Source organism: Chiloscyllium plagiosum, unplaced genomic scaffold, assembly GCF_037043375.1.
Source record: "Chiloscyllium plagiosum isolate Xiang-an unplaced genomic scaffold, Cpla_swu_hap1 HiC_scaffold_14, whole genome shotgun sequence".
NCBI lineage: Eukaryota > Metazoa > Chordata > Chondrichthyes > Orectolobiformes > Hemiscylliidae > Chiloscyllium > Chiloscyllium plagiosum.
This window is the reverse complement of record NW_028270152.1, coordinates 41,138,671-41,163,501: the sequence shown is the minus strand read 5'-3', so window position 1 is coordinate 41,163,501 and position 24,831 is coordinate 41,138,671. Positions and strand designations below refer to the sequence as shown.

The 24,831-nt window shown below is 38.5% G+C and overlaps 1 protein-coding gene and 1 long non-coding RNA gene across 10 annotated transcripts in view; one reads left to right on the top strand and one right to left on the bottom strand.

The window, feature by feature from the left end:
- Positions 1-24,831, top strand: part of cfap20dc (CFAP20 domain containing) — a 400,185-nt gene that overhangs the window by 315,687 nt on the left and 59,667 nt on the right. For all 9 annotated transcript variants that reach the window (XM_087994376.1, XM_087994375.1, XM_087994372.1 and 6 more), the window contains one exon: positions 14,158-14,246. In XM_087994376.1, coding sequence (XP_087850502.1) covers positions 14,158-14,246 — 89 coding nt within the window. The remainder of the gene's footprint in view (positions 1-14,157; positions 14,247-24,831) is intronic.
- Positions 1-24,831, bottom strand: part of LOC122559044 (uncharacterized) — a 140,282-nt gene that overhangs the window by 71,982 nt on the left and 43,469 nt on the right. The window lies entirely within an intron of this gene.

Here is a 24,831-nt window from a genome sequence, read left to right as displayed (position 1 = left end):
ACTAGAGGGCATATGTTTAAGCTAAGAGGAGAAAATGTAAAAGGGACCTGAGTGCAACATTTTCAAACAAAGGGTGGTTTGTATATGAAATGAGCTGCCAGAGGAATGGCATGTGCAGGTACAGTTACAATGTTTAACATACATTTGGAAGGATACATGAATAAGAAAGGTTTAGAGGATTATGGGCCAGGCAGGCAAGTGGGACCAGTTTAGTTTGGGAAACTTGGTTTGCTTGAATAAATTGGACCAAAGGGTCTGTTTCTGTGCTATGTGACTCTTTGATTCTATGACTCTATGTGGCTCTATCAGTCACAAATAATATCAAATATGACTTTGAAGAAGATAAACTATTCCTCCTTATCCTTCTCAACCTATCTACAACGTTAACACAATTGACTCATCTGCCTTCCTTCAAAATCTCTCCACAATTATTGAGAGGGTGGAATTATACTTGCTATCCGTTTTATTTTTAAATTCAATTTAAAATTGTATTTTTGTCTGTCTGTTTATAACCAGAGAATCACCTGAAACAGACTCTCTTCCTGCTCCTTTATTTTTATCTTTGGTATCACCCAAGGATCTGACATTACCCCCTTATTCTCATATGTATGTACTGCCTCTTGATAGACAGCATAGACAGCAGCAATAACAATATTTAGTGTCTTTAACATAGTGAAACATCCCAAGCTGCTTCACAAAGAATGACATGAGAACATAAGGAGATATTAGGTCAGATGACCAGAAACCTAATCAAAGAGGTAGGTTTTAAAAGTGTTTCAAAAAAGCAAAGGGAGATAGCAAGGTGAGTGCTTGGGTTTGAGCCAGAAGTAATTGAAGAGTCAGCTTCCAGTGGTGCAACAATGTATAAACTTAAATTGCATTTTATATAAAATGAAAAATTAATATGGTATGGGGGCTTTATCTAAATATAATGTTTGCAATTGTCCATTATGCAAAGATTGTATAAAATTGTACAAATCTGTGAATGATCAGCAGCAAACGGTGTTAATCAACTCAGAATTTCCTGGCTTGATGTAAATCCAATGATATGACAAAATCTATGCTTAATTTTATGCCACTCATCAATATAATTGAAAATTTCTTGCCAAATTCATGAGCATTTGCCAAAGCATAAAATCTGCCAAATAAAAACAGAAACCAGCATTCATAATTAGTGCTCAAGAAAATTGCAGTATTTGACTCGTGCTTCATTTAAATCCCTAGTTGCTAAAAGTTTTTAAAAACGCATATTTTTAACGCAAACTGGAGATCAAGTAAGCTTAGTCTGGTTCTGTTACCTGATTGATATAAATTAGTTGGAATGATTGTTACCATCGCGAAAAGATTGGAGATTTTTAATCCTAGTAATGTCTGGTAACAATTTAATTATACACTCCAAGAAGTGTTTGAACCTATGGTGATCCACAATTGTCTACAGACTAAAGCTATCTCTTGCCTTTGCTATACAGACAAAATGCAGAATCTGCCTTCTTTACAATTGACTAGACTGGCTGTGCTTAATTAGGAACTGTTAAGCACAAGCTCTGTAAACAGCTGAATATATATTGTTCATGGATTTCAAAAAGACACAATCAATATAATTACATTCACTACTTGTCACACAGCAAAACACAAAATAAATCACTTCCCTGTTGTATAGTTCTTATCGAAATTTCAATAAACCTCCACACAGTACTGAAGTTATCAGCATTAATTTTGTGCTGTGAGACAAATGACATAAAAAGCCTCCCATTTTGTGACTTTACAGATGCTTGATTTGTCTCTTCCCCGTCTCCAGGCTTTCATTTAGCAGGTCCTGCTTCTACAGACAGTTGCAGTGGGTTGAAACAGACTTCTTTCTTTGTTCAAATTACTTCCATCAGGACAGGGTGATTTTGAAAACCTGGAGAACTGCCTATAATCTATTCTTTCCACTCATTATTTCAGACAGTCAGTCTGAAGAGAAAGCAGACAACCTTTAAGAAGTATACTGTCATTTTGAGTAAGCTTATGGAGTCCATCATGCTCCAAAAGTGGGTGCATCCCCCTCTGAATACCAAATCTGTCAGATTGAAATATGACCCAAGTGAAAATGCCCTCGCAATAATTATGACTTTGGATATGTATAATGAATAGCTGAATCAATATACCCATTTACCATATTACACAAAGTCAAGTCACTCACTTATTACATTGACTTGCAATTTTCTTCAGTAGTTACATTTCATGTTTATCCACCACCATTTATCTTTACACTCTTGCCTACAGCAAAATTGTTACTTCTGCCCATTGAGATGAATTCCATAGAATGGCCAGCAACTTTGGTCTTCTGAGTTCAGGGAAGTAGGAAATATGAGCCATGAATTAATTTAAGATAATGGTCATTGTTATCTTTTGTTGCTGATATTTTTGAAACATTTTGATTTAGCTGATGATAGACTAGCATGATTCAGTCTGATCAAATTTATTTAAATTTAGAAATGGTTCCAGCAGAAAAGAAAGCAAATCCATAGTTACATTATTTCTAAAGGAGTTAACTTTAAAACTGATGCGTTTATCCAGGAACTGAGTAAATTTATACCCTCTTAGTAATTTCCTCTGGTTAATGGTGTACTCCCAATCAACTGAAGCTTTATCTGTGTAGTTGCTTGAAGCTTAACTTTTTTTTGCTGCCTCAAGAGAAACTTTTTTTTTCCTCTGTTAAGAACAGTCGATGGAGTTGGAAAGATACTACTAACCAGGTGTAGTTTTGGCGGGAGTGAATGTTCATTTTTAATAACTACATAATGATATAGGAAAGTGACAAAAACAGAAGCTTCACTTTTTATCATATAAAAGGATAATCTTAAGGGAAATCAGTGTCTGCAAGTCTGGAGGTACTGTACTATGAAAGCAAGGCAAAATATTATTCCACGAATAAAAGAATCAATGAACAAAGAGGGTTTCATGGAGGACAGAACTAGTTCTTAAGTGACATTACATGACTCTATTTAATAGGGTTTATATTTGCAGAGTACCTGTATAATGTTAATTATATTTAGTAATTTGAAAATACTTAGGTTTATTTTTAATTTCCTTCTACTCCTGTCACATTAAAGTAAAAGATGTCCTGCTACTCACTGATCACAATTTCTTTGGATTGCTACCAAATTTCTGAAGGGATTTTCTAATCACATATAAGTGTTGCTTGCTTCAGAAATCAATATGCTTGACATTTCACAGTTGTCTACTGTATTTGGTCTATCCATTAGTATTGCAATGTTAAAGTTGAAGTATGAGTTATGGTCCCAGCTGATGCTAATATTGGACAAATGAGAAATTTGGCATGATGGTCCATAGGTCTCATTTTTGTGATTTCAATACTATGGTGATCAGACACTGAATATATTCACAAGAGGCTACCAATGTACTTACAGAGTCAAGGATGTTGCCGGGTTTGGAGCATTTGAGTTATAGGCAGAGGCTGAAGAGGCTGGAACTATTTTCTTTGGAGGATCAGGGGCTAAGAGGTGACCTAACAGAGGTTTATCAATTCATGAGGGGCATAGATAGGGTGAATAGACAAGCTTTTTATCAGGATAGGGGAGTCCAAAGCTAGAGGACGTAGGTTTAAGGTGAGAGGGGAAAGATTTAAAAGGAACCTAAGGGGCAACTTTTTCACACAGAGGATGGTGTCTGTGTGGAATGAGCTGCCAGAGGAAGTGGGACGCTGGTGCAATTACAACATTTAAAAGGCATCTGGATGGGTGTATGAAGAGGAAGGGTTTAGAGAGATATGAGCCAAATGCTGGCAAATAAGACTAGATTAATTTTGGATATCTGATCAGCATGGACGAGTTGGACCAAAGGGTCTGTTTCTGTGCTGTATAACTCTTTGACTCTACGACTCAAAAAGATAATATGAATTGTCTTCACACTGAAACTCCTTTTTAAGTTAGGGCACTTCGGGTTCTTTTTGTCAAGGATCTTCATTCGCTTAATGCTATTATCTTCAGTTAAGGTCGCTTCAGAGACTTTTAAACAAGTTGCTAGCTCTACTTACCCTTTAACACATGTTCTTTAATCTTATGTCTTCAGCAGCCTGGAGGATATCTTTCTTTCTTAAAAGTCAACTTTTATGGAGATTTTTGTTTTACTGACCTCTGAGATAGTCATGACTTCTTCTGTCCTGACTGTTATAGAACTTGCTAAGCTAACAGTCAAAATCCTTTCTCGCTGAATGAACCTGCTTTCCCTCAAGCCATAAAAGGTGACTTTACAGTCAAGCCATTGAGTGGTGACTCCTTTATTTCCATGCATTTATATTTCATTAAAGCATTGCCTCCCCTTATTTATACGCTACATCCAAGAAAGTCGACATTGCAAATTACCAACATGTAAATCAGAGAAAGCATTTGGCAGTGGCAGCTCACCTAATACTTGTCCCGGCCATCATCTAAGTTGCTCTTCACAACAATGTCCCTGCATGGCCACCATCATCCTCAATCCTTTTTCCACATAAATTGGTATTACCAAACTGCCAGTCTCACCATATCACCATGCCTGCTTTTGGACCAACTCACTCAGCAATTCAGCTGTTTAATACCTTACTTTGGACCTCAGGGAGACCTAGGACTTTCAGAGTTCTGTCTGGTCATTTTCTGTGCAGGGACATACATCGCCTGCAGTTCCACAGAATACAACACATAGGTTATAGTTTGTCTTTTTAACACACTTACTAACTTTAGCACTGACGTATAGGCTGTCAGCTTCTATGTGACTCGCATTGCTTTCTTAGCCCAGAGGGAAAAGCAGGCACCTCTTCACTTGAGGATGGGACTCACTTAGTGAAAGGTAACTGTTTTCTTTAAGTTCAGAGAATGACACATAATATTGCAAGAAGCAATAGATTTTACCTAATGCCGAGCAAACTTTGAGAGTTTCTATTACTGAGATGTTCACAGCAGGATGCGACAGCCTATTAAGCTGACATCATGGTTTACATTACCAAAGAGAAATTTTGAACTCATTCAAAACACATTGATTTGCAGAGTTAATATCCCACCCCTGCTGTCTCACCCTTTGTAGTCATCTATGTGACTTGGAAACTGGTTTTGCAAATGGAAATCATGTCTATTAATTTGAAGACATTGACATGTCACATGTTGTAAGTTTGGTGCAGCCGTTGAACTTAAAACTGGTTACCAGAATAACTTAACAATTAGTTGAAGTGACACTGTTTAACTAAAATGTTCCAGAAGACATTAAAAATAAAACAGGATATTTTATCATATAAATAAGCTTATTTTATAGAAACTGTATGAACTTACACACATGACATTTACCTTGTAGCTAAGGATCTTGTTAAGTAATTAGTGACAAGTCAGCTTTGCATGTACTAAACTAAGTGTAAAATACTTCAGATGCTGCAAATCTAAAATTTAAAAAATGCAGCAGGTCTGCCAGCATCTGTGGAAAGAGAAAGAGAGTTAATGTCTAATTTCGAATGAAGAACCATACTGGACTCAAAATATTAACTTGGTTTCTGACTCTACAGAACTGCTGGGTTTCTCCAACACTTTCTGTTTCGAGACTAGCAAATGATATTCTACTTCTAGAAAGAAAGTTAACCAGATGGTTACATCACCTCATGTACCGGAGATATCCATGGGCAAGAACATCCCAATGCCAGTAAATACTGAGAAAGTGAGTGGTATATTAATTTAGAGAGGCAAGTATTATGAAGAGTCATGTCAGGACTACCTAGTAATATCGGATAATCCTTCTTTTCTTGACGCTTGGTCAATTTGCCATGAGAGCTGAAGGCTTGCAATTTTATTTATAAAACAAAAGCAAAATACTGCTCATGCTGAAAATCTGATATAAAAATTTTAAAAAGTAGGATTACTGAGCTGGTCAGGAAGTATCTGTGGAGAGAGGAACAAAATTGGCTTTGAGGCCAATGATATCTCATCAAAACTAAGATACATTATCAGACTTCTAGAAAAATATATTTTTACCCATTTTATGTTGGTCTGGAGCAGTATTTCCCCAACTATTTTTCAAATGTGGCCCATTTTAACTCTCCAGATTAACATGACCTCAGACATCAATAAATACAATGCATCAATAAAAAGGAGCATTTTAACATATGATAAACGTTAAAGTTCATATAAAATAAATCCACATGTGCGACATCAAACTTTGTGTTAAAGTACTTTATAACAATCTTATTCAACAGAATTTTTCCAGGCCATGAATGACATGGATTATGGTGAGAAATTTGAGATAATTACATGAGATATTGAGTGAGGCTTTTCTCAGCATAGACACCAGCAAGTCACGTTTTTCAATAAAGTTCAGCGTGTCCATCAGGCAGCTAGGGGGCTACTAACAGGGATTATTGCACATCCTCATTACAATTCTCATCTCACCTCATCAATACGCAGGCTCCCAAGCTCACCACCAGATTGCAGCTAGATACCAGGAATTCACAACATGAAAGTCAGAGTGAGTATCTAATGAATCTAGCTTACTACTTGCTCTTCTGAACATCATTCTTGGACAGCAGTCACTAACATCTCAAGGCATGCTCCAGGGCAGCAGCACCTCACATTCACAGATATTGGCATCTGACAAGTGTCAGCCTCGCTATATCTTAGAGTCATAGAGTCATAGAGATGTACATACGGAAACAGACCCTTCAGTCCAACTTGTCCACGCCGACCAGATATCCCAACCCAATCTAGTCCCACCTGCCAGCACGTGGCCCATATCCCTCCAAACCCTTCCTATTCATATACTAATCCAGATGCCTTTTAAATGTTGCAATTGTACTTCCTCTGGCAGCCCATTCCATACATTCGCCACTCTCTGTGTGAAAAGGTTGCCCCTTAGGTCTCTTTTATATCTTTCCCCACTCATCTTAAACCTATGCTCTCTAGTTCTGGACTCCCCCACCTCAGGGAAAATACCTTGTCTATTTACCTTATCCATGCCCCTCATGATTTTATAAACCTCTATAAGGTCACCCCTCAGCCTCCGACGCACTAGGGAAAATGGCACATCATCAATGCACTTAAAATACAGTTCTAATTTTTTTAAATTTCCCTATTTTTCTAATCAACCTGTTCAGAGATATTATTACACATCTCTGGAGCAAGTGCGACTTGAACCTGGGCCTCCCATTCCAAAGTATGGACACTATCACTGCACCTACAAGAGATCAGTTCTATACTTTAAAGCCTTCTCTATTAAATAAATTTAAAGTTAAAAATCACACAACACCAGGTTATAGTCCAACAGGTTTATTGTAAGCACTAGCTTTCGAGGTGCTGTCTCTTCATCAGGTGGTTGTGGAAGAGGACCGTACGACACAGAATTTAAAGCAAACAGGTTACAGTATCATGGAGCTGTAATGATATATTAAACAAATTTAGATTGTCTTTCATCTTTTAGAATGGGACATGCTAGTTTTGCTTTCTTTAATCTGTAAATCCCAGAATTCCTTTTAAGTTACATTTCCAAGATAGCCTCAGCTTTTCTAACAATAAGTGCTATCTCAGCTCAGACAATGCATTAAAGATGTGATGTTAAAGTCTGCTGTGTCCCAATGTTGAGTCAGACTGGTTCTGTTTCTAAAGTGGGACATACAGAATCTTACATGGATTCATGCGATTTTTGGCTTGAAGTACCTGGCTGTAAAAAATCTTTTTCTATGTATAGCTTTTTTAATGTATGCCTTTGAATAGATGATACATTATATCTGACAATTGTGTTAAGTAAGAGAGGATGGGGGAAACTTTCAACTAATAGCTACTCTTAACCAACTTTAAAAACAACTTCTGGTTGAAAATCTAAAGTGCCTGGGAAGGGTAACTTAACTATCTCACTGACACTCAAGATCAACTTGTCATAAAGAGATACAAAAAATTTCTTTCTGCTAATACAAGGCTCCTCAAAGATTGGTCTCCACATTATCTAAATCCTCAGTCAGATAGTTGTCCTCCCTCTTGTAACTGGTGAGATGTAATAATGAGATCACTTAGTGCCACATTTTACCAAGACCTTTATGATCCCAATGTCTCAAAATGGCCTGGGACTCATGCCATCAAAAATATCTGCTCTGATGGAAGCAAAAGACTGTTCCCCTTTACTACATTTAAATCCTAATTTGAAAATACGTATGTAAACATTTATGATATGCAATTCCAGCAAGAACTAAAAGTTGTACTTTACGTTAAAAGGAGCATTTTTGAAATGTTTGTGATCTAATGTTAATTCATATTCCATATAGAAATGTGCACATAGTTATTTCGCTAAAAAGTGTCAATTTATTTTGACTGATAAGTCCTTCGATGCACGGATAACTCAAGATAATCTGTCAGACTGTGAATATTTTGAAATCAAATGAATGCTTCGACGTATTGCCTGAAATTTGAATTCATGGTTTTTTCTGTTATAAGTTTTACATGTATCACAGGAGTGTTAATATTGCATATTCTTCCTCCTACTTCAATTGCCATTAGTAAGTATGGCCATTATCCAGGAGACAATTTAAACACTTGTCAATGAGGTTTGTTATAAGTGAAATGCTCGAATGTTCTAATGAAAATGAAATACTTAATCTCTCACTGTAAGTTAACTTTTGTTTTTACTGCCAGTTCTGAAGGAAAGGGCAACAAAATACTGAACTGCTAGAAAGTCTACAGCCTCAATTTTATCATGATTTGTCCATTGGTTTCACTGGAGCAAAGAAATTGAGTGTGGTGTAAATTGAACATTGGATCAGTTTTCGTTTGGCATATCTGGCTAATATCATGTCTAAAGAATCTTGTTACATGCTGGAGAATCTGTTCCCAGAACTGTACAAAGATTGTTCTTTAACATCCAAAGCATTTTTAAAATTTAAAATAAACATACAAAATGCTGTAAATAATCAGCAAATCAGGCAGCCTTTTTTAAGAGAAAACTATTGTTAAGGATCTGAACAAAAGTTAAAGATTTTATACAAGTATGCAAAATTCCTCATTTTCCCTGTTTTAGACCCAGATTGACAAAAAGCATGGACTCTTTCCGTATTGAACAGAATTATTGTTTATTACAAATAGATTCTAGCTATAAATAAAAAAAATGAATTGTTGACACATATGTACTAGTTAAAAGCTAACCCCACCTTTTAAAATGCCGACTGCACACACACCCAAAAGAATGTATGTTATGGGCAGAGGGAAAGACTGCAAAGGCAGTTCAATGGTGCTGTCCAGTATTCATGGAGATGATCATTTTGATTTGTCAAGATTTGCTACTCCTTGATTTTCCTTCTCCTTTTAAATTGCTTCATGGAGGCATAGAGCAATTGCTTCACAACTTAGGAAGTCTCTGATTTATTGATAAAATCTACAGTTAACAGTAATTGATGAAGGAAATAATCTGGCTTTCTTCCATCTTGAAGTTCTTTTATTCTGCAGAGATAAGGACAGCCTCTTCCTTTCGAAATCCAATGACTTCTGACCAAACATTCACAATCCCAATTGTTCAGCTACTTTTTGTTTTATTTAGATTCCATACAGTGTGGAAACAGGCCCTTCAGCCCAACAAGTCCACACCGACCCCATGAAGAGTAACCCATCTAGACCCATTCCCCTACTCATGCACCTATCACTGTGGGCAATTTAGCATGACCAATTCGTCTGACCTGCATATCTTTGGACTTTGGGAGGAAACCAGAGCACCTGGAGGAAATCCAAACAGATACGGGAGAATGTGCAAATTCCATGCAGGCAGTCACCCAAGGCTGGAATCGGACCTGGGTGCCTGGCGCTGCGAGGCACCAGTGCTAACCACTGAGCCACCATACTGTCCATTGGGAACCAATTGCAAAAGTTGTTGGCAGGCAGAAGGTATTTGTAATCAATAACTAGACACCATTTCACAGACCAATCAGCTAATGCTGCCAGCCAAATTTCCCTTCATACAACTCCTCCCACCCCCAGGAACCAGCTTATCTGTAGCAACCTCCCCCCATCAGCTTTTAAACAAACAACAGTGTAAACTGCACTTATAATGACCACCAGTTAATTTGCTTTCTTAAACCTTTAGTTCTTAAAACACTCTTTTCCCCATTTTGATCCATAATCAAAAACACAGAAAACTACAGCCTGATTTAGATATACTTGTGGAATCATAATTTACAATACTTCTTCCTAAAGGACAAGTGGTGCATGCGGGTGTTGGAGGGTGTGCAAAGGTAATGAAGTGAAGTTGGGAAGATGATACGAGAAAATGTGCTCCTGCTCACAGAAAGAAAGCCTTCATGAAACTCCTCGAAACTGACACTTAGCCAATTTTTGGCCAAATTTAGCCTTCTGTTATAATGGAAAATATAGAGTATAGCTGAAATGTACCCAAGTATATGAAATATGGAATTTTTATAAAGTACTTGGGTGGCACGGTGGCACAGTAGTTAGCACTGCTGCCTCACAGCGCCAGAGACCTGGGTTCAATTCCTGCCTCAGGCGACTCTCTGTGTGGAGTTTGCACATTCTCCCCATGACTGCGTGGGTTTCCTCCAGGTGCTCCAGATTCCTCCCACAATCCAAAAGTGTGCAGGTTAGGTGGATTGGCCATGCTAAATTGCCCGTAGTGTTAGGTGAAGGGGTAAATGTAGGGGAATGGGTCTGGGTGGGTTGTGCTTCGGCGGGTCGGTGTGGACGTGTTGGGCCGAAGGACCTGTTTCCACATTGTAAGTAATCTAATCTACTTTAAAAACATAGGTTTTGATATTAAAAGAATATATTATTTTATGTTCATCTAAAATATGTGAACTTTAATCATGAACAAAATCTTCCTATTCTGCTGTTCTGATTTTGCTGGTGTCTGGTGTCATGTTAATTTAAGTAGTTTTATACATAAAGAATACATGGGATTTGTGCATCACTGGCAAGGTCAGCCTTTATTGACCATGCCTATTTGTCTTTGAAAAAGTGATGGTAAGTTAAAATGCAATAATTGGTCTGTTCAAGCACTTTGCTTTATCCACATGTATATAATCCAGCAAGGGCACATAATGCTATTGGTATTGACTTCATCCTATATCACATGCACTAACTACATTGAACGCTGAAATGCTGCAGTCACTTTGACGAGTTGAGACAAATGCATTGGTCCACAATCCTAATAGTAATAAAAGGTAAATAAAGGGAAATCCGAACATTTGTACCGTTTTGAAGTCTGACTATTTCACCCATTTGAAATGGCCTAGCAGCATTTGTGTTTCATGATAGGTCATAAAAAATTCTCTAATTACTTGATTATTTGTCAAAATCTTCCTGAACCTTTCTGACTTCGGCTGCTAATTTTTAAGATCCTGACCTTTTCAGCCACTCTCACCCCTCTAAAATGATCCAGCAAAGCCATAAGAATCAAGAAGGTAGCCAAGCTAATTAAGGCAAAAAGGCAGTTAAGAAAGGGGAACAAAGGTTGGCCTAGCTAGCAATGTCCGCAGCCCATAAAAGATGTAAACAAAATAATTATATTTTTATGGAGCGATGCTATTATTTTGTAGATTTTCTCAGTTATTTTAAAACAACAATTCAAACCTGTTTTCATGATATTTTAGTTTCTACCTTCACAATGTTCAATATAAACATATTTAGATCTGAATTTATATTCATGATCTTTAGTTTCATGTTTACCAGTGAAAATCCTTTAAAGTGACTGGTTACTTGGACTGCCTTATAGGAACATTGCTGCTCCATGTTGTGAAAGCACAGTAAAACATACTACAGTCAGTCACAGCACTATTGGTAGAGCTGAAATTCTCATCAGAGACATAATCGAGACTTAGTTCATGTTAGTGGCAAGCAGCCTTGCTTTGAGTTAGTTGATCTGTTGTTCTATTACATTTTATCAACAAAATTAAGTCAATATTAGTGTCGAGAGAATGGTGACATACAGCTGTAACATTTCGAGACTAAGCAAATTGAAAACAAAATCCTCCTGATGGAATAGTCAGGACAGAAAATTCAAAGTTCTCTCCTTAAAGAAAAACCATAGTCTGTATCAAGTAATCAACTATTTTAGGTAGATGTACTGCTGAGTACCCTTTATAATAGTTAATTCTGCTTCACTCTGATGGCTCATTTTTTCTCAGGCTCGTGCCAACAGTAAAATATCAGAGGGCAAACAGAGTTGGGTATGTAATTATTGTTATAGAACAACATAATGTTGTTTTACTTAGGTTCAGGCTAGTTACAACAGCAAGAAAAGATATTACATTGAGCTGGTCTGCTGTCAATGGCAAAGCAAACATTTTGAATTTCACCAAGGTGACCTCACTTACCGTAATTTTAAATATTTTTCTTATAGCAAATTACAGAATAAATGTCATTTATTAGCTTCTGTATCGAGGAATAGAGCTTTTGTAATGGCCGCTCTTGTCATTTGTGGCTTATCTGACCACAGTCATTTCATGCATGAACAGAAATTTCAGATTTCAAGAAGGTTCAATAATTTCCACATAGCCCTGCACTGAATAAAATATAAAAATGAGGTTACAGCACCACCAAGTGGTAAGTGAATCTCAAGTAATTATACATGTGTGCAAAATACATTTAGAGTTCTTTATAATTGAAAACTCTATTTGTAATTTAATATGCAAAATGAAATTTCCTAAATATTCTGTATTTCTTTTAGTACTGTGTTAGATTAAATATTTCTAATTACTGCCTAAAAATGAAACAACAAAAAAGTTGTAATTATATAGTGTTGTTTACAGAATGTAAAATGTGGAAAAGGTTCTTTACACTATCATAATCGAACAAACTGACATGAGACGCAAATTAGGTTTGGTGATCAGAGCTTGAATAAACGTTTATTTTTAAGGAGTGTTCTAAATTAAGAGGGGCTATGAAGTTTAAGGAGGGAATTCCAGTGCTTAGCGCATTACATTAATAATTAACTTAAAATTCTAAAAATTATCTTATTTCATTAAGTCAGAATGGTTCCTTAATCTTTTTATTTGTATGAGGAAATGCAGAAGTCTTTTTGTATGTTTGGATTACAAAAAATAAACATAAACTGGTCATTTAATTGTTGTACCCTGAGACTTTTGTGTTGGTGTTTTAAAAAAAAAACTTGCGATGTGGAAATCAATGCTAAGCCTACCATTATTGTACATCCTTAGATGCCTTCTTAAATTCCTACAATTCATGTGGTCAAAGCACTCTCACAATGCTGTTAAACTAGGTTTCAAATTTTCAATGCAACAACATTAAAGGAACAGTGATATATATTCACATCAGGATCCTCTACGACTGGGAGAATAACTAGAAGTTGATCACATTCCCCAAGTATTAGCTGCCTTTGTCAGGAGAGATGGGCAGTTGGGAGTTACTATAAAAGTTGTTTGGATGGGTTGCTGTGCTGCATTCCATAGACGTTACATGTTGCAGTCACAGCACTCTTGTGCTTCTCCAATCTCCGCACCACGAGTGTTTTTCATCATTTTTCAGAATTGTGCCTTGTAAGGTTTTGATCAATCAGGAGGTGAGCCACCCAGCACAGATAGGCAAGCCTCTGGCCTGCCCTCATACCCACATCATTCAAATTGGCTTGTAGCTTACAAGTAGTTGTATTTTAGCAGTGCTGAACAGACTCCTGACTGATAGTAAGAATTGACTGAATAATAGGATAACTTTTCAACATGTGACGTATGATTTGCCTTTTTATTTCAAAGTCATGCATTCAGAATAGATTATTTTAAAAAAGGAAACCTCTGTCCTTTTTCCTTGGAGATGGGAAATATATTTATACATTCCAACTTTCTATTTTTCTGTGTAAATTAAATGTCATGTTATTCTTTCTTTTGCATAAACTGAAACAGAACTATCCTGTTCTAAGTACTTTTGAAGCAACTTCTATAACTAATTTTATTTGAAAAAGTAATGAGTTTTCTTGTGTCAAGCCACTGGAGGGATTGCAATTAGAAATTAAATATACTCATCTTGCTATAACTCAATTCAGTACAGGGACTACAGAATTTTATACTCATTCCTTTATATTTTCCAAATCTTTTGGGAAGACAAGTCTCTGGACTTTGCTTGCTTGATTAAAAATGTACAAATTTAATATAATCTTTACTTGCCATTACCTTACAGATGATCTTTTTCTTTACAGCCAGTCAATCAAGGCCATCACTACCAGAATGAAATGCTTTTGACTCTGTCTCAGAAAAAAATGAACCCACTTCTTCTTTCGAATCCACGGTAAGCACAGATAGTAACAGTACATCTTAGATTTTCATTAATATTATCAATGTTTCAATTTAATATGTTGCAGCATTCATGCCAAGATCTCAATTATTTTTACACTGCCTCCCAAGTTTGCCTTTGCACTCTTTGTATTTTTCATTCACATCAGAATTAGGTCAGTTTGTCCATGAGCAAAACCACGAAGATCCAATCATTTAAACATATTCCTGATGTTATGATTTTGGAGTATCGACTATGTTATGTATTTCTTTATCAGGAATTATTACAAACTCCTCCCTTGAAAACCTTCTCTTTTATTAACCATGCATTAGTATGAATGCATTTTCTTTAATCCTTTCAGGCATTTTATGAGAATGTTGCGTTTATAGTTTCATTGGACTTTTAATTTCAGGATTGAGAACAAATTACACAATTATTGAGTTTTCTTACCAAAACATGTCTGTTGTCTATATTTTAAAATAGATCAAAATTTTATTTCAAAAAAACATAGTTTTACATTTTGTGTACCTTCTACTTATTTCATTAATGTCGGGTGTAGCCTCTAGTTCTGGGAAGAAAATCATGTCAAACTCATGCTTCGTTAAGTAGCCCCAAAATGCAGAAATGGATATTTTTAGTCAGATCAGCCCCAAAGGATGGGCACATCATCAATTGAAGCAGACTAAAAGGATTCATGCCATCAGAATTAGCCCATTCCCACATATCATTCACTACCTCAACTATGGCTAATTAGCTTCCATCATATCTGTGGGCTTCACTTCCAGCAGGGTGTTTGTAAATGAAGCGGCAAGTCATATGTTAGCTCCTTTAACGTAAGAACTAGACATGGGCTAATGTGGTATCAAAATATTCAACAGACCTTTATTATATTTCTTGATATATACAAATATTATTGTCACTGGCTCTTCAGAATCTGGGCTAATATTAAGCTTTCATCGCCATGTCATACCTCATGTGCCGCAGTTACATGAATCTGAGATCTTTATACTGTCAGTTCACATGCTATGCTATAGTAATGACATGATGGGCATCTTTCTCAAAGCTATGCCGTGTACTTCACATCTATTGCTCATCTGATCTGCGTCCTCAGTTGGCAATATCCTCTAGTTTGAGAAAGGAATTGTCAGTCACATTGAAATATCAGTTGTTGTAATTTGCTGGTTCAGAGACTATTGCTGTACGCTCTTCCCTGTGATCGTCCTTTTTTGTGATAATCTAAAGATGCAGTTCTTCAAATGTCCATGCTGTATGGTAGAGACTTCAATGACAGCGCTTTTGTTAAGTACAGACCGTTCCCAGTTTTTGAAGTCATTATGGTAAATATATCTTCTTACAAATGGGTGTCCTGGAAACATCAAGCTCTCTGTGGACTGCATCTTTTACTGGTAATCATTATCCATTTTAACAATATGACCTAGTTATTGTAAGCATGTTGTTTAAACATTGCCATGATCCTTTCTGAGCTTGAAAGCAACAGTACCTGTTTGTTGGGAATTTAATGCTGCAAATGGATCCCAGGGATTTTCTTTAGGCAACAAAGATGAAATTAGTTCAATCTGTGTTCCCATTTAGTCCAATTTTCAACACCATGCAACAGTCTATTCAATATACATGTGTTATAAATTCTCAGTTGTAGAACAATTGTGAATTTGGGGTTTTCCCATGCTCTTTAGTTTTCCTAAAAGCATCGCCCCAGCAGTACTGTAAACAGAAATTATTTTGGTACCGTATTCTGAGAAGTATAATCTCTGTACACAAATCACCTTATATTCACTAACCTCGATTTGTGTTTGTAGTAATGCTTGCATAAGGTTTACGATATTTATTATGGGACCATGTTTTCCAGGTGCTGTTACGTGCAGCTATAATGAATTTGGACACAATGACTAAAATACCAGTTTAATGAAACTGGTGCAGTGGTAGTGTCCCTATCTGTGGCCAGACAGTCTGGGTTCAAGTTTCACCTATCCCAGAGATGTCAAAAAACGTATCAAAGCAGATGTTTTAAAATTAATTTATGGCATATAATTTGTTTAAGACTTCTGTATTTTGGAATTATTTCATGAATGCAACATAAAAATGTACTTGAAATAAACGTGAGCACATCAGCATTTAATTGTTATATTGATAAATGCAGATCTCCTATGATTAAGCATTAAAAAAATTCACAATGTATCTTGGCTAATTGAAGCAAGTTGGAAAATACTACACTCTTGATTTAATTGGATAATTATCAATTTATATAGTGCCTGCATAGATAACTGCCTTCCACGTGTATATGTTACAGAAATATTTTATGAACTGAAAGTTCAGGAGATTGAACCATTTTATGGTATTTGGGGGTTTTAGAATTCTGAAATGGAACCAAATTCCATGCATTAAAGAATCAACAACATATTGAAATGATGTTTACATTGTTTCATAAAAACATTATCATGACTGGTTCTAATTCTTAAGTACATTCACTTTTATCAAAACATAAATTCGTGTGTAACATTCATGGGGAATTTCCCTAGACCATCTCTGAAAAAGCCCCGGAACTAGACTTTTCTCCTTATTCCAAAATGTGACATTAATTTTCCCAGACACAGTTATGGATGCTTGAAGAATCGATTCATCCTATATTTTGAATGTAAAACGTAATCCCTAATTACAATTGCATTGCATTTTTAGAAATTTTGTATTGCATTTTTAGAAATTTTGTATTGCATTTTTAGACAATGCTCATTGCAAAGCCCAAGAAATTAACTCCTGAGGTTTCACTAGCAGAAATGTTTATACAATCAGAAGGATAATATTTTAAAGATTTACAATGTGTTATGTGAATTGCTGTTTGCATACGTTTCCTTTGTCTTATTGCTAAGTACAAGGTGAAGTATGTACAAAGGAACCTCAATTACCTGACATTCAATTATCAGAATATCAGATTATCCGGCAAGATCGCAAGGTCCCAATGCTTGGCTAAATTATGTTATCCAACATTCGATTGTCCAGAATTTGATTAACTGAACGAATTACTCTGTGCCTGTGTCTTTCGGATAATCGAGATTCCTCTGTATGTGATAAATATCATGTCATATTTGAAAATGAATTGATACCAATATCTGAGGGCTCAGTAGATGAAGACTCTTTCTCCTTGCTAGTGTATTCATTTTGATTTTTTTATTGTGCAAAGGAGGTTATGGCATTAGAGCTAGATATGGACATTTTTCTATTTCATTCAGTCCTAGCAATTATCAGTTCTAGCTGAATTACAATATGTTGAATGCAGTGTATAGCTATCTCAACTGTATCCCAACAACATGTCTCAGTCATAACTTCAGAAGAGTACCTTCTACTTTTTCTTTGCCATGACAGTGGTTTCTCTGAGTGAGATTCCTACTTAGTTTAATATGGAGATAATTCGAAGATTCAAGATGGCGGCAGTCTGAAAAATCTGCTGTGTTGGCCTCTGTGCCATACTTTGGGCAAGATGGGCTTCCACTCCCCCTCCCCCATTAGCCACCCATAAGAAAAATTAGCAGTGTGAAGCGAGCAAAACATCTAGAAACTTTTCAATTTGAATTTGGAGGCTTTGGAGTCAAGATGAAGGCAAACAAAGGAAAAGGAGCAAGAGGAGTACAGCAGACAAGACACTCCCCTACTGTGTCAGGTTCACCTGCATCCACTGCTTCAACTCGCGTGCTGGCGCCTCTGAGCTCAGTGGAGCAGCAACATCTACTCTCGGAGTTCGAGAACCTCCGTGAAAAAATCGAAGTGGCGCTGGAACCAATTTCTACTGAAAAAGCATGTGGAAACAGTCGAGCAAAGGACCACAACGTCAGAGACTGCGACGAGAACTCCGAGGAGCAGATCTGAACCTTGGAAGGCCAGGTTTGGGCCTTGCTGGAACAGGTTGATGACCTCAAAAATCAAGGTCGGAGATAAAGCTTATGTGTAGTGGGTCTTCCGGAGGGCGAGAAAGGCGAGAATCTGGCCAAGTTCCTGGAGAAGTGGCTCCTGGAGTTGATGGGGCTGGAGGTTGAGTTGGGCTGGATAAGTGTGGAACGGGCCCACAAGATCACGATGCGCAGGTCCAGGTCGGGTCTGTGCCCCTGCCCGGTACTCATGCGACTCAAGCACTATAAAAAAAAGCAATTAATAATAGAAACATTCAAAAACTGGGAAGAGATCCACAGGCTCTGGTATCTAAAGGTTCAAGAATAATGTTTTATCAAGACTTTTCTGGGGCCATAGTTTAGAAGAGGAAGACTTTCGATGATGTTAAGAAAAAATTAAGAAATTTAAATATTCAATATTCTCTGATGTACCCAGTAATACTACATTTTAATTATGGGGGATCTGTCTATAACATTAACTCAGCAGAAAAAGCAAAGGAATTTATAAACTCGCTGAAATAACAGACTTGGACCAAGGGGAAAAGAGGAAATGATATGTGCGGACAATGGCATAATCTTTTTTTTATCTTCTCTTTCTTTGTTCTTTTCCCTTTCATGTTTTCGGGCCTTATAGACTTGGTATTGCTTTGGTGTAAAATCTGGTTTGTTTCATATTATATCTGTTTCATATTATATCTGTTATTTAACTGTTCTGTTTTTCTGGGTGGGGGGTGGTTACTTCTTTGGTGTAAAGATGTGTGGGGTTGAGATATGGAGGAGGAGGAAAGGGGAGGGCGTCCATTGTTAACTTGCAGGAGGGTAAAATGTTTTTTCCATTGTCTGGTTTGGGGCACAGCCTTAACTAGAAGGTACCAGGACAGCTATAAGGTTGGAAGTGAATGCCCCCTATGGGTGTGGGGGGAGATCTCTGGAGATTTGTAGTTTTTGCGTTTATTTGTTCAAGTTAGGAACAGTGATTAGTTTCCTAGTTTTAGTAGTGTTTATCGGAATAGTTTTCAGATTTGTTAAAGTCTGGGTTTTTTTCCACTCACCTTCTTCCTCTCGGGACTGCGGGCTGTAGTGTTCAGTCATGACTAGTGATCTGTTCAGGTGGTGCACCTGGAATATAAAAGGGAGCCATTCCCCCATTAAAAGAAAAAAGATGCTGTCAAATCTTAGGAAAGAAAGGGTTGACATCGCTCTGTTGCAAGAGACACATTTAACCGATAGGGAACATCTGAAATTACAGCAGAAAGGATACAATAGGGTATTCTTCTCCTCCTTCAACTCCAAAAGCAGAGGAGTGACCATATTGGTATGAAGGAACTTCCCATTTCAGGTGACAAATCAATCAAGGATGCGAATGGATGGTTCATCATTCTTAAGTCTCTGGTACACAGAGAAGAGTATGGTACTCTGAACGTTTACTGTCCCCCGGCACATCCTCTCAAGTTTTTAGTTGATGCAGTCTCTAAATTAATGGCTCTTAAGGTGTGCTGTATGATTATAGGAGGAGACTTTAATTGTCTCATGGATCCTGGGGTAGACAGGATGCCAAGGGGTCTGTCGGGTACACCTCTGCAGTCTAGACAGTTATTGGACTTGTGTAAGGAGTTGGGGCTAGTGGATGTGTAGAGGTGTCTCCACCCTAATGGGAGGGATTTTACCTTTTACTCCAACCCGCACAAGTGCCACACAAGAATTGATATGTTCTTTGCTCCGTCGGTTTGTTTGGACATGCAGCAGTGTACTTGGATGTTAAGACCAAAGATAGTGGAACAGACACACGGCACTGGCGTATGGATCCATTTCTGTTAAGGAATGGCAACTTTGTGCAGTACATTACAAGGGAGTTCAGGGCTTTTTGGGACATCAATTAGGGTATGGCCAGTAATCCATCGGTGTTTTGGGAGACCACCAAGGTGTATTTAAGGGGTCTGATTATTTCATACTCAACAACGAGAAAGAGGCAGAGAGGAGAGCAGCAGTGAAAGCTTGAGGCCTGGCTTATCTAGCGAGGAAGAAAAGTGGTCCGCAGTCCAATGTGTCTGTCAGGGAGAGAACTGGCAGCATCTCTCACAAGCTTAAAAAGATTAATGCCAGATTTCAGGAATTCTATGCAGAGTTATACCGGTTGGAGGGCTGTGGGGATGGAGTAGCGAGAATGGAATCCTTTTTTTGAAAACCTGGACCTAAATGCAGATCAGGCCTTCCTTTTAAATGCACCTCCAACGATACCAGCAGTGCAAGAGGTGGTAAGACAGCTCCAATGTGGCAAGACACCTTGTCCAGATAGGTTCCTGAGTGAGTTTTACAAGGAGTTTATACACTTGTTAGTTGAACCATTTCTGGAGATGTATAATCATTCGTATAGCCAGGACTGCCTTCTGCCCTCTTTTAGTGAGGCCAATAACTCCCTTATTTTAAAGAAAGGGAAAGACCCTGAGGATTCCACGTCATACGGACCTATCTCGTTGTTGAATGTCGACTTCAAAATTTTATCAAAGGTGCTGGCTTTGAGGTTGGAGAAGGGCTGGCCGTTATTATAAAAGAGGACCAGATGGGTTTTATCAAGGGCTGCAGCTCTTCCAATAATATCAGGCAGTTATTGAATATAGTGCAAATATGTCAGCAGAGAACGATTCTGGGTTTGGTGGTCTCCCTGGATGCAGAAAAAGTTTTTGATTGGGTGTAATTATCATATCTCTTTGATGTTCTAGATTGCTTTGGTCCAGTAGGGCCTTCACCAGGTTGGTGGCAGTGTTATATAAGGACCCCAAGGCGGTGGATATCACGAATGGTATCAAATTGAGCAATTTTAGTGTGGGGAGAGGCAGCCGACAGGGATGTCCTCTCTCACCTCTGCTATTTTTCTTGGTAATTAAGCTGCTGAAGGACCCTGAAATAGTGGCACCAAAGGTGGGAATTGGAGAACACAAAATTCATCTTTATGCGGATGACGTCTTTCTGTTTTTGGCTAACCCAGAAAAGTCCATACCCCGGCTAATACAAAAGATTTAATTATTCAACAGTTTTTCAGGATACAGGATAAATTTTGCAAAGTCAGAATCCAGGGTTGGAGGGTTTGAGCGATAGGGAGAGGTTGAATAGGCTGGGACTGTTTTCCCTTGAGTGTCAGAGGCTGAGGAGTGACCTTATAGAGGTTTATAAAACCGTGAGGGGCATGGATAGGATAAATAGACAAAGTCTTTTCCCTGGGGTGGGAGTGTCCAGAACTAGAGGGCATACATTTAGGGTGAGGGGGAAAGGTACAAAAGAGACCTAAGAAGCAACATTTTCACGCAGAGGGTGGTACGTGTATGGAATGAACTGCAAGAGAAAGTGGTGGAGACTAGTACAATTCCAACATTTAAAAGGAATCTGAATGGGTATATGAATAGGAAGGGTTTGGTGGGATATAGGCCAGGTGCTGGCAGGTGGGACTAGATTGGATTGGGATACCTGGATGGCATGGACGAGTTGGACCGAAGGGTCTGTCTCTATGACTCTTTGACTGTCTGCCTGCAGTGCGATTGGTGGAAGTACTGAAGCTGGAGGACAGAATGCAGTTTCCTTTTAAGTGATCACAGAAAGGTTTTCTCTTATCTGGGAACGTTTTTTACCCCTACCTTCTGTCACCTCTACAGGGCTAACTTTGTACAATTGTTTGAGAGAATAAAGCAGGGCTGCAGCAGTGGGAGGGGCTACACATATCATAGTTAGGCAGTATAGGCCTGATTAAATTGAATGTTCTTCCTCGGTTGTTATATCCTATGAGGATGCTCACGTTGTTGTTACCCAGATAGGTGCTGCGGAGATTTACTGGTTGCCTTGGATCCTTTATTTGGTGCTGTAGGGGCCCCCTAATTAAATTTACCAAGCTGCAATTTTCACGGGATATGGGGAGAGATGGACCTCCCAGATCTGAAGAGATACCAAATAGATGCCCAGCTGTTATATGTGGGTGACTGCGTGCTTAAGCACTTGAGGTCGACATGGCTTGATGTTGAGGCCTCGCAGGCGAGATGTCCCCTCATCAACTTACTGTTTATGGACAAGATGTAATCTGTGGCTACCACTGTGAGAGCCCAATTATTGAAAAACATGGTAAAAGCATAGAGGACAACGCGGTGAGATGAGACAATTTGCTTAAGACTTCACCGTACACATTAATGGGAGTCCCAGGATTTATAGAGTCAAAGAGTCATAGAGATGTACAGCAGGGAAACAGACCCTTTGGTCCAACCCGTCCATGCCGACCAGATATCCCAACCCAATCTAGTCCCACCTGCCAACACCCGGCCCATATCCCTCCAAATCCTTCCTATTCATATACCCATCCAAATGCCTCTAAAATGTTGCAATTGTACCAGCCTCCACCACATCCTCTGGCAGCTCATTCCATATACGTGCCACCCTCTGTGTGAAAATGTTGCCCCTTAGGTCTCTTTTATATCTTTCTCCTCTCACCCTAAACCTATGCCCTCTAGTTCTGGATTCCCCGACCCCAGGGAAAACACTTTGTCTATTTATCCTATCCATGCTCCTCATAATTTTGTAAACCTCTATAAGGTCACCCCTCAGCCTCCAACGCTCCAGGGAAAACAGCCCCAGCCTGTTCAGCCTCTCCCTGTAGCTCTGATCCTCCAACCCTGGCAACATCCTTGCAAATCTTTTCTGAACCCTTTCAAGTTTCACAACATCTTTCCGATAGGAAGGAGACCAGAATTGCATGCAATATTCCAATAGTGGCCTAACCAATGTCCTGTACAGCCGCAACATGACTTCCCAACTCCTGTACTCGATACTCTGACCAATAAAAGAAAGCATACCAAACGCTGCCTTCACTCTCCTATCTACCTGCGACTCCACTTTCAAGGAGCTATGAACCTGCACTCCAAGGTCTCTTTGTTCAGCAACGTTCCCAAGGACCTTACCATTAAGTGTATAAGTCCTGCTAAGATTTGCTTTCCCAAAATGCAGCACCTCACATTTATCTGAATTAAACTCCATCTGCCATTTGGAGATGGCCCATTGGCCCATCTGGTCCAGATCCTGTTGTAATCTGAGGTAACCTTCTTCGCTGTCCACTACACCTCCAATTTTGGTGTCGTCTGCAAACTTACTAACTGTACCTCTTATGCTCACATCCAAATCATTTATGTAAATGACAAAAAGTAGAGGGCCCAGTCCAATCCTTGTGGTACTCCACTGGTCACAGGCCTCCAGTCTGAAAAAACAACCCTCCACCACCACCCTCTGTCTTTTACCTTTGAGCCAGTTCTGTATCCAAATGGTTAGTTCTCCCTGTATTCCACGAGATCTAAGCTTGCTAATCAGTCTCCCATGGAAAACCTTGTCGAACGCCTTACTGAAGTCCATATAGATTACATCTACCGCTCTGCCCTCATCAATCCTCTTTGTTACTTCTTCAAAAAACTCAATCAAGTTTGTGGGACATGATTTCCCACGCACAAAGCCATGTTGACTATCCCGAATCAGTCCTTGCCTTTCCAAATACATGTACATCCTGTCCCTCAGGATTCCCTCCAATAACTTGCCCACCACTGAGGTCAGGCTCACCAGTCTATAGTTCCCTGGCTTGTCTTTATCACACTTCTTAAACGGTGGCACCACGTTTGACAACCTCCAGTCTTCCGGCACCTCACCTGTGATTATTGATAATACAAATATCTCAGCAAGAGGCCCAGCAATCACTTCTCTAGCTTCCCACAGAGTTCTCGGGTACACCTGATCAGGTCCTGGGGATCAGGTCCTTTAACCGTTTCAAGACATCCAGCACTTCCTCCTCTCTAATCTTGACATTTTGCAAGATGTCACCATCTATTTCCCTATAGTCTATATCTTCCATATCCTTTTCCACAGTAAATACTGATGCAAAATATTCATTTAGTATCTCCCCTATTTCCTGTGGCTCCACACAAAGGCCCTTTGCTGATCTTTGAGGGGCCCCATTCTCTCCCTAGTTACCATTTTGTCCTTAATATATTTGTAAAAACCCTTTCGATTCTCCTTAATTCTATTTGCCAAAGCTATCTCTTGTCCCCGTTTTGCCTATGATTTCCCTCTTAAGTATACTCCTACTTTCTTTATACTCTTCTCAGGATTCACTCGATCTATCCTGTCTATACCTGACATATGCTTCCTTCTTTTTCTTAAACAAACCCTCAATTTCTTTAGTCATCCAGCATTCTCTATACCTACCAGCCTTCCCTTTCACCCTGACAGGAATATACTTTCTCTGGATTCTTGTTATCTCATTTCTGAAGGCTTCCCATTTTCCAGCCATTCCTTTACCTGCAAACATCTGCCTCCAATCAGCTTTCAAAAGCTCTTGCCTAAAACCGTCAAAATTGGCCTTTCTCCAATTTAGAATTTCTACTTTTAGATCTGGGCTATCCTTTTCCATCACTATTTTAAAACAAATAGAATTATGGTCGCTGGCCCCAAAGTGCTCCCCCACTGACACCTCAGTCACCTGCCCTGCCTTATTTCCCAAGAGTAGGTCATGTTTTGCACCTTCTCTAGTAGGTACATCCACATACTGAATCAGAAAATTGTCTTGTACACACTTAAGACATTCCTCTCCATCTAAACCTTTAACACTATGGCAGTCCCAGTCTATGTTTGGAAAGTTAAAATCCCCTACCATAACCACCCTATTATTCTTACTGATAGCT